General features: G+C 42.5%; 1 protein-coding gene across 1 annotated transcript; it reads right to left on the reverse strand.

Moving 5' to 3' along the window:
• Positions 1–3: 3 nt before the first annotated feature.
• Positions 4–10,147, reverse strand: LOC139371307 (uncharacterized). The gene is made up of 3 exons (XM_071111622.1): positions 10,064–10,147; positions 5,365–5,514; positions 4–3,645 (listed from the first exon to the last, which is right to left on the reverse strand). The coding sequence occupies exons 2-3, from the start codon at positions 5,510–5,512 to the stop codon at positions 2,552–2,554; spliced, it is 1,242 nt and encodes a 413-aa protein (XP_070967723.1). The 5' UTR covers positions 5,513–5,514; positions 10,064–10,147; the 3' UTR covers positions 4–2,551.
• Positions 10,148–11,284: the final 1,137 nt, after the last annotated feature.

Below are 11,284 nucleotides of genomic sequence, written 5' to 3' on the forward strand. Positions count from 1 at the left end.
GTCTCATTGACTTTGTCCTTTAGAAACACGCTGACACACATACTGGTACATTAACATGAAGCTCTAATACATTTGTTGAGTCCTTTGACAATATGCAAGTGAAATGCTTACACAGAATGCCTAACAGAACTCCATTAGAGAGCAGCTACAAGATATCAGTATGAGAGAAATTGCCTGTGCAAGCTTGTTAGCATACATTCTGTGTCAAGGTGCATATTTCAGCTGAGATGAACCAACTCCCAGCCCTGTGAAAGCCTCCCCGACACGGCAAGCCAGAGACTCACTTTGTTCACTGTTCCTCTCATTCACGTGCTGAGGCATTTCTCAACTAGATGAATAGAAATCTGCGAGTAACCCCGTGATGGATCACACTGTAATCTGAACATACAACCTCACCGCACGGAAGAGCCTTACTGTGTTGTCTGCCTTGAATTATCCCTCACGCACTGTCTCCCTGTCTGCTGTCTGTCCCCTGTATCTGGGGAGAACGCCTGGAGATCTCAGAATGCCTTCTAAAAAAAAAAAAAAAGGGAGATTTGATTTATAATTTTTATAAAACTGTTTAGAGTGAATGTCGGAAATAAGAAGCTACGGTTAGCCAGATATTTAACATCATTGCTGTTGTTGGAGGCCACTTTATGATGGCAGAGCTGCTGCTAGTTTGATGGCCTCATGCATAATTATTCATGCTATTTTGGGGCAGATTGATACCAGTTGCATCATTACAGGGGAACTGTGGACCTGGCAACGGAGCAGTCAACAACAGAGAGCCTTTGTTCATGTCAGTCAGACCACCAGGATATCTCCGTAGCATTTTCCTCTACAGTTCCACTCCTGTAATGAATCTAACTTCACATCAGGGGAAGTTGTCCATTTAAACTGAGAAGTATTTTTCCATGGGGAGATCCTCGTTATGAAACCCTCACCATATAGGTAACGTGGTGTCACTGTCCCCTACTAAGGAATGGGGAGCGAAGGGTAAGGTTGGGCTGTTCTCTCACAGGTACCATAACTGTAGTGACTGAGCTGGAGAGAGCGCCTTCACTCAAAATCGAATTATGCCACAGACATCATTAGTAGACCAGATAGTGTTGGCCAGAGTTTATATCAGGGAGTATATGAATACAAGTAAACACAGTGACCTTGAGAAAGATGACGAATGGAACTCTGCTCACAATGATAACATTTTGTTGAGCGTAATCAGCATGCTCTCATAGTTTGAACAAAGGCACAGTGAACAGAAGCTAATTATTCAGATGATTTTTGGAATAAACGTAGCCTCTGAAGGGCATTTTCAGTCGTTTTATAGCAGCAATGGTTGTGTGAGATGTTTTTCGTGGGAGTGAAAATATTGTCCATATAAGCTTTTTGATTTGACATTCATTACAATACGTCATTTATGACACAGTATTGATATTCTGTTCGGCTAGTGTAGAAATGAAAAGAATCACTGAATTCTTGAGTCAAACTGGCCTGTGTTAACAGTAGCTCCTCTGTTCTTCACAGTATGTCAGAGCCACACACACTCACAAGTACATATACAGTATAATAGTTATATATTTATGTATTACATTACACAGTAGCAGTCAAAAGTTTGGACACGCCTACTCATTCAAGGGTTTTTCTTTGTTTGTACTATTTTCTACATTGTAGATTCTTCAAAGTAGCCATCCTTTGCCTTGATGACAGCTTTGCACACTCTTGGCATTCTCTCAACCAGCTTCATGAGGTAGCCACCTGGAATGCATTTCAATTACCAGGTGAGCCTTGTTAAAAGTTCATTTGTGGAATTTCTTAATGTGTTTGTGCCAATCAGTTGTGTTGTGACCAGGTAGGGTTGGTATACAGAAGATAGCCCTATTTGGTAAAAGACCAAGCTATATTATGCCAAGAACAGCTCAAATAAGCAAAGAGAAACCACAGTTCATCATTACTTTAAGACATGAAGGTCAGTCAATCCATAACTATGAAATCATGTGTGGAATACTCTGTGTATATTCAGTCAGTGTATATAATATTGAGTTGCACCCCCCTTTGCCATTCCTAAGCCACACCTCATTATCTAACACTATCACCATCCAGGTTTATTGTCCAGTACCGGTTTATTGTCCATGCCGATGTTACGTTGACTGAGAGACCCCTCTGTTTAGCTTCTTTGGGTGCAGCCAGTTCAATCGAGGACAGGCTAACTGAATGAACAACAGAGACCAAGTGCAATATGAAATTGTGTTAAAATTGTTTTACAAATACAAAGTATTGAGAAACTTTTTGTTATTGACCAAATACTTATTTTCCACCATAATTTGCAAATAAATTCATTAAAAATCCTACTGCGTAGGATCCTACTGTAATCCTCCTCTCATTTTGGCTGTCATAGTGGAAGTGTACCTATGATGAAAATTACAGGCCTCTCTCATCTTTTTAAGTGGGAGAACTTGCACAATTGGTGGCTGACTAAATACTTTTTTGCCCCACTGTATTATGCTTAGTAGATGAAGATAAAGTGAGCAAGCCTTTCAGACCTCCATAATGATTGAATTTACATGATCAACTACATTAAGCTCTTCAAACTCCACTGCAGCATTGTCTCTGTGTGCCTGATTAGTAGGATGTTCACACTGAGGTTTAGAGGTAACACACAGACAGTGAGCAGACACATTAACCCTGTCATTATATTCACCCCCAGGCAGGGAAATCGCCCGAGCCCATGCTGGCTCCTGTCTGTGTGTTCCTCCACAATACCAGTGAGAGGTATGTCTCCTAGTCCTTTTTTCTCTTTGTGTCCCTCTAGTCTGTCTGCTGACAAAAACTCCAGGGATAAGAGGACATGGTGACCCAGTGACAGCTGCATGTTGTTCCCAGAACATGGGCTGTGAACGGAGCATCTGGACCATGTTGTCTCTGTGTCAACAAACCGTGGGGCTGACGCCACTGACATCACAGGTTTCATAGCCTTGCGTGGTGCAGGGAGTGTTTGAACGGGCAGTTGAATGTCAGTACCATGTTCCTCCTTGTGTGTCTGTGTGGTTGTGGGTGTGTGTGGGTCCGTCTCTGTGTGGGCCAGGTGTCTTCTGAGACAGCCCCAGCCCACCGTCAGCACCAGCAGGAGAGCCAAGGTCACAGTGGCCAGGCCCCAGCTGGGCTCACCCAGAGCAAGTAGGACGGTGTTGGGGAGGCTAGGGAGACACAGAGTGAGGGAGCTGGTCCTCTCCAGGCAGACCTCCATCCACAGCACCTCCAGTCTCCAGCCCTGACCCCCACAGATGCCACAGACAGCCCACACCAGCAGACAGCAGAAGAAGCCAATGATGTGGGACAGACAACTTCCCTGGTCCTGGTCCTCTCTCCCTCCTCTCTGGGTGTCTGTGTCCCTGCTCTGCCAGTTCTCTCCCTCCAGTGTCACACCGCCGTGAGGTGCAGGATTTTTACTCTGTTTGTTCACGTCTCCGTCCACTGCTCCGGCACCACACACTTGGGGCCACTGCAACCTCATGGCCGTCTCCACAGCAACCAGAGGTGTGGTCATCAGCAGCACTGCCCAGTAGATGTAGCTGAGGAAGAGCAGGAAGCGCAGGGCGATGACATCAGCGGACATGGAAAATTGAGGTAGCCAGGGCTCTGTAAACCAGAGTACAACCAGGAAGGCTGAGGGACAACAAAGATCAATCAATCAAATGGAGAAATGTGGAGGATGGGACTGGCAGCATTAGGACACTGAAATAGCCTATAGATATTTTACATTTAAGTAATTTAGCAGACACTCTTATCCAGAGCAACTAACAGTAGTGAGTGCATACATTTTCATACTTTTTCGTACTGATCCCCTGTGGGAATTGAATCCACGACCCTGCCGTTGCAAGTACCATGCTCTACCAACTGAGTCACACATGACACTATAGGAGTGTAATGGGGAAATGTAAGATCACAAAAGTTAATATTTAGTTTAGAGTGATTAACAGAATGTTTAGCATGTTAATATATTTGCCCTTTCTGTAATACATGACTTCCAGTGTTTGTGACACTCAAGGTGCTGGTTGATGGCCACTAGACGCTTATGGATTATTCTCATATTTGTTGATAGTAGTTGATACCAGACTGGATGTACAAGAACAGAGGACCCTGATTATTAACTGTTGTATTGTATTGATGACATCCTGTGAACACTGTGATTCTGTAACAACTGACAAGGTCACTCACTGCCTTTTTTTTTAACTTCCTACAAAGGGCCTGTTTCCAATGGCATTTTCTCTGCTTCTGTGCTGGGTACGCAGGGTGCTTCTGTGTTGGGTACGCAGGGTGCTTCTGTGTTGGGTACGCAGGGTGCTTCTGTGTTGGGTACGCAGGGTGCTGATTATTCACTGTTGTATTGTATTGATGACATCCTGTGAACACTGTGATTCTGTAACAACTGACAAGGTCACTCACTGCCTTTTTTTTTTACTTCCTACAAAGGGCCTGTTTCCAATGGCATTTTCTCTGCTTCTGTGCTGGGTACGCAGGGTGCTTCTGTGTTGGGTACGCAGGGTGCTTCTGTGTTGGGTACGCAGGGTGCTTCTGTGTTGGGTACGCAGGGTGCTTCTGTGTTGGGTACGCAGGGTGCTTCTGTGTTGGGTACGCAGGGTGCTTCTGTGTTGGGTACGCAGGGTGCTTCTGTGTTGGGTACGCAGGGTGCTTCTGTGTTGGGTACGCAGGGTTCTTCTGTGTTGGGTACGCAGGGTGCTTCTGTGTTGGGTACGCAGGGGGCTTCTGTGTTGGGTACGCAGGGGGCTTCTGTGTTGGGTACGCAGGGTGCTTCTGTGTTGGGTACGCAGGGTGCTTCTGTGTTGGGTACGCAGGGTGCTTCTGTGCTGGGTACGCAGGGTGCTTCTGTGTTGGGTACGCAGGGTGCTTCTGTGCTGGGTACGCAGGGTGCTTCTGTGCTGGGTATGCAGGGTGCTTCTGTGTTGGGTACGCAGGGTGCTTCTGTGTTGGGTACGCAGGGTGCTTCTGTGCTGGGTACGCAGGGTGCTTCTGTGCTGAGTACGCAGGGGGCTTCTGTGCTGAGTACGCCCAACGGTTGGGTTTCGGAGGACGCATGGCTTTCGACCTTCGCCTCTCCCGAGCCCGTACGGGAGTTGTAGCGATGAGACAAGATAGTAACTACTAACAATTGGATACCACGGAGAAAAGGGGGTATAATTAAAATATTTAAAAAATATCAAAGGGACACAAAATGTACTCTATTCATGGAACGACCTATTGATTTTTGATTGACACAAAGTCTGCTCTCCTTTTTGTTCAACTGGAAATTCCTATTGCAAGGAGTAACAGGTAGTTGTAGCTCTGATGTACACAGCAAAAATAGGGTTAGAGATGGACACTTACTTGTGACTACGAGGTCTGTGAAGAGCAGCAGGCAGTTGCAGCAGAAGCTGACTGCACTGAGAGAAGCAGTGACCATGGGCAGGAAGAGAAGACTGCAGGCCAGTTTACACACACACACCACAGCTGCTCCCTCTAACACACCATCCATGACTAAAACAAAACAACACAGAGAGAGGACTATATTAAAAACCATTATTGGATTATGAATGGATTATTACTCTGGCTATTCCCCTTGGAACATACTGTTGAAGTCGGAAGTTTACATACACCTTAGCCAAATACGTTTAAACTCAGTTTTTCACAATTCCTGACATTTAATCCTAGTAAAAAAAATCCCTGTTTTAGGTCAGTTAGGATCACCACTTTATTTTAAGAATGTGAGATGTCAGAATAATAGTTGAGAGAATTATTTATTTCAACTTTTATTTCTTTCATCACATTTCCAGTGGGTCAGAAGTTTACATACACTTGGGTCAAATGTTTTGGGTAGTCTTCCACAAGCTTCTGTCATGAAGTTGGCCTGGGGATAGGTTTATGACAGTCATAAATACCTCTTTCCCCCTTTTTCCTCTCTCTACCCTACTGATGTTACATTTGCAAACCCTTGGTTAACATAGAGATTCTGGGAACATCAGTAGGTGGGGGGAAATGAACAATATTCTGGTAATCCGACCAATGGAACATATGCAGTGGTACTTAATGAATATGATGTCAATTCGGTTGTCATCTGAGACATTCTCATCAATGATAAGATGACATAAACTCTACCATGGAAAGTCTCTGTTGTTCAATTTATATGTTTGAATATAATTATTCGTGATGGGATGAAATGTGATTTTAGCTTCTAAAATGTGAGATTTGGGTTTTCATAAGATAGGGCTCTGCTCAATCAGTGGCCCGCCCCTGTGAAGGGACATGGGCTATAAAACTTTTCAAACACGCCCTCCTCACCCTTCCTATATAAGCCCTTGACGTCAATATAACCTTCTGTTCCGAGGACGTGAGGACGACGGTCCGATGTCAGAATGGTTCAGGTAATAACTATAGAACAAAGCCAACATCAGCATGAGCTTTGGTTGCGAATGATATGAACTTTGAACTCTTATTCACTACAGAAGTGATACCTCCTTGCCATTGAGTTAGCAACCGCAGCTGCAAACGCAGGTTAGGAAGGAACAGACAGAGTATCCCATCCACCACACAACGACGTTACTACAACGTATCCAATTTACCAGCAGATACATTTTTCAAAGGACTCGGTTGGGCAACACGGCCTTCCATCTACCACCAACCTACCGAAGCGCAGCTCAGAGTAAATATTTATTGTATTTTCCTTTTCCAAATGGGCGGTAATTTAGAATGCATAAGATACTGTATTTACGATAGCACAGCTTCTTCCCTTTGTTCCTCAGTCTTCCCGCTCTTTCACTCAAACCCAGCCCCTTTTCTTTTGTGTAACAAGCTGTCATATCTGTTCTGCCCGCTAGGGACCTTTTCCTTTATGACGTAATTTGTAATCAAGTTATGATTTAATTATGTGTATGTGTAATTCTGTGTGATTAGTTAGGTATTTAGTAAATAAATAATTAAACCCAATTTTGTATTGCTGATTCAACTTGTGAGCCAGGTTCGTAAAGATAACTAAGAATTTATAACTTTCAGATGAGACTGAATTAAGAAGATGATTAATATTGACTGCTATTGATGTAAAATATTACTAGGTCTTTAAGAGATTATTCGGAAGATAACAGCTATGGAAATATTCTTTCATGGTGCCCTGACTCTCTAGTTAATTACATTTACATTATTAGCTCAATCAGTTTGTCATGGGCGTCCTCCTCTTCATCTGAAGAGGAGAGGCGAGATGGATCGGAGGACCAAAATGCGGCGTAGTATGTGCTCATCATGAATTTTAATAAAGAAAACACTGAAACACTATACAAAAACAATAAACGAAATAACAACCGTGAAGCTAATGCGAACTGTGCTGAAACAAGCAATCAACATAGACAATCACCCACAAACAAACAGTGCAACCCAGGCTACCTAAGTATGATTCTCAATCAGAGACAACTAATGACACCTGCCTCTGATTGAGAACCATACTAGGCCGAAACATAGAAATCCCCAAATCATAGAAAATCAAACATAGACTGCCCACCCAACTCACGCCCTGACCATACTAAATAAATACAAAACAAAGGAAATAAAGGTCAGAACGTGACACAGGTAATATTAATTACGGAGAAATTATTTTATAGAATAGCATGTCATATCACTTAATCCGGCATAGCCAAAGACACGACACTTCCCACAATAAGTTGGGGGAAATTTTGGCCCATTCCTCCTGAGAGCTGATGTAACCGAGTCAGGTTTGTAGGCCTTGCTCCCACACGCTTTTTCAGTTCTGCCCACAAATGTTCTATGGGATTGAGGTCAGGGCTTTGTGATGGCCACTCCAATACCTTGACTTTATTGTCCTTGAGCCATTTTGCCACAACTTTGGAAGTATGCTTGGGGTCATTGTCCATTTGGAAGAACCATTTGCGACCAAGCTTTAACTTCCTGACTGATTGCAGCTGTTTTTATCTCAATATTAAATCATATCTGGGTAACAATTTAGTACTTAAGTTAGTTTTCCATTAAAATGGTCAAAAATAAACTTTTTTTTTTAGCAAAAAACTATTTCTCAAGCAAGAATTTAGCTAGGTGCAATTTTCCCTCTAAATTTTTATAACTGGGCAAATTGTGAGCATTTAACTTACAGTTTTAAGTGGCCATGTAGGGTACTGTGGCTATTTGATCATAATGTAGTAGGCCTACCAGAGTGGCCTACCATCAAAAACAATGGAGAAAATACATCCCATGACATTTTAATATGGACATACAGAGGCTGTTCTATCATTCAGCCTACAGTAGCAGCCAATGTGTGGTGTTCAATGTATGCCTCCTGTACATTCCATGAGACTTTTGAGAGAGAAAAAAAACATGCAGGGCTTGACATTAACCTGTTTATCCACTTGACTGAAAATGTGACTGAAAATGTTGTGTTGTTTGATGCAAGAAACCACTTTACAAAATTAAATCCATTATTATTCACATACCATTGTTACTGAGAATCAGACAAATTATGCTACCCTCTGCCTGTTGGCTATTAAGCTTATTCAAGCCTGTCTCAAAATACTGGGCTGATTGGGCTGATTAGTGTGTCAATCACAGGAGGTTGGTGGCACCTTAACTGGGAAGGATGGGCTCGTGGTAATGGCTGGAGCAGAGTTGGTGGAATGGTATCAAATACGTGTTTGATGCAAATTCCATTTGCTACGTTCCAGCCATTATTATGAGCCGTCCTCCCCTCAGCAGCCTCCACTGGTGTCCATACAATAGAATCATACTCCGATGCGTTCTTACTACAACAAAATCTCTTGAATAGTTTGTTTTGTTTCGGTATGTTGCCTGCTACGTTACTGCAGGCACAGTCGTCTGAGCAATGCGATTGGCCATCGGTAACCTTATAGTGCACTTGATTTGCTCTGTGGGCTCGCCGGGAAGGCATTTTTATACCTTCAGACACATGAAACGGTTCAAAATGGCAACAGTTCGTCTACCCGGCGTGCAGCGCAGCTGAATCGGGTGCACCTACCGCAAACAGCCCGAAACGAATACAAATAAATAGTAACACAATGCTTTATCGTTGGGTTTTTTACAGAAATGTTTGGCGATCGACTAGGAATGCCTTCGAGATCACCAGTGGATCGCGATCGACCGGTTGGTGACCACTGCTCTAGAAAGAATGAATGAAGAATGACTTAAATTCAATCTCGAGGTTCTGTCTGTCGGCTAATATTTCTGCGCCGCAGTCCCGGGGAGGCTGCACGGCAGTTTCGAGGGGAGGGTAGAGGAAAACTGAAAACTAGCTTTTATTGGCATAGTTTTGGAACTTTCTTTGTTTTTGGTCTATTAAAACTGATACTGCCTGGTGATGCAACCAGGCAAGCCAAAACTCAACCCATGCAAAACCTGCAGATTACAACGAGTAACTATCAGAAAATAATACTAATCCATTGTTTCACACTTTTACAGTGTTACATTGTGTTACATCAGCTGTTGTTCTACAATATGATACAAAACACAGGAAATTAGAATTTTGACTGCACTGGGCCCTTAAACGAACTCAAGGCCCATCATGTGAAAACTGTAGCAGATATGCTGTATTATGCAAGCAATACTTTTAAGATAGTAATATATCTAAATGATGTTTATCATTATATCTCTTTATGTACATATTGGACAATTGCCTTCTCAGCCACGTTACTGTTTTTAGTCACTGAAATGTCAATAGAGAGAAATTAGATCAGTGTATGATTTTTGGGGTATTTTGTTAGCCTTTCAACTTTTGAGAAACATAACAAATTTAAAGCATTATCATCCACCATGCAAATGTCATGAGAACTCTTGCAAACAAACTGGCACTCCTCTCTCATGTCTGACTTGTTTGGAGTTATGCTTCACTGCCAGTTTCTGTCTTCATGCAAACTAACACTCAAGCCTCCACCGCCCTCCTGTGAATCCTGATAACAACAGAACAGATCTAATTTACAGCCCACGGCATTGCATAGAGGTGGTTGGACAATGAGACCATTTCAATCAAGGAGTGAGTTTATGTTAAATAGTTGTGAAGTTGGAGTTAGCGTCTTACCTGTGCACACAAGAGCCTCCAGCAGCACAGCACGTCGGTGTGAGCCAAACAGCTCTCATCCTTCCTGTACACCTCCCCTCCCCCGTGGGATGTTTTCAGGCACTCTCTTCTCATCTGGCCTGGGTAAATTTGGGGGCATGTGTACATTTTAGAGGGTGTGGCAATGTTTGCACAGACAACAGGGAAACCAGTTTGACAACTTTTGTAATGCGGGGGTCTTTATTTCTGTGTATCTGTGTGTGTGTTTGTGTGTCTCTGCATCTGTTTGTCTAGTGTCAACTGGCACCATGGGTGTCCTTTATAGATGGATGTGTTCTGTTGGGAAATGACAGCTTGTTGTTGGGCAACATTGCCATTGATAGTAGGCTACTGTCTGTATCAGAAGTTCATCACTCAGATAAGAGTATCTAATAGTGCAGTGTTGCCATCTCTTACTGAAGCATGCACAGAGGATTCAAGTTACCCTACATGTCTGTAGCCCCCATTGTTAGTTGGAAAATATAGTTTTAAGAGTTAGTCTACCATATCTTGTGCTTAACCAGCTTTAGGGAGTTTATGGAATGGAAAATGGCTAAATGTATGGTTGACCAGCTTTAGGGAGTTTAAGTAATGGAAAATGGCTAAATGTATGGTTGACCAGCTTTAGGGAGTTTATGGAATGGAAAATGGCTAAATGTATGGTTGACCAGCTTTAGGGAGTTTATGGAATGGAAAATGGCTAAATGTATGGTTGACCAGCTTTAGGGAGTTTATGGAATGGAAAATGGCTAAATGTATGGTTGACCAGCTTTAGGGAGTTTATGGAATGGAAAATGGCTAAATGTATGGATGACCAGCTTTAGGGAGTTTATGGAATGGAAAATGGCTAAATGTATGGTTGACCAGCTTTAGGGAGTTTATGGAATGGAAAATGGATAAATGTATGGTTGACCAGAAAAAGTGATTACAGCACAGAAACGAATAGTAATATCATGGTATAATACTTATAATATATAATATATATATATATATATATATATATATATATATATATATATATATAGGCCTGTTCAACAGTTTAAAAATACATTATCATGGTATAATTATTACTGTTTCAGGGTAAAACACCAAATAGGCTACTCTGTGCTATAGGGGTAACATGAACAGTATAACAGAGACCCCCATTTTCAACCCTTATCCGAAAAATCCTTTAAATTTGAGAAGTAGCCTATTGATGAGAGA

This window comes from Oncorhynchus clarkii, chromosome 17 (genome assembly GCF_045791955.1).
Source record: "Oncorhynchus clarkii lewisi isolate Uvic-CL-2024 chromosome 17, UVic_Ocla_1.0, whole genome shotgun sequence".
NCBI classification, from domain to species: domain Eukaryota; kingdom Metazoa; phylum Chordata; class Actinopteri; order Salmoniformes; family Salmonidae; genus Oncorhynchus; species Oncorhynchus clarkii.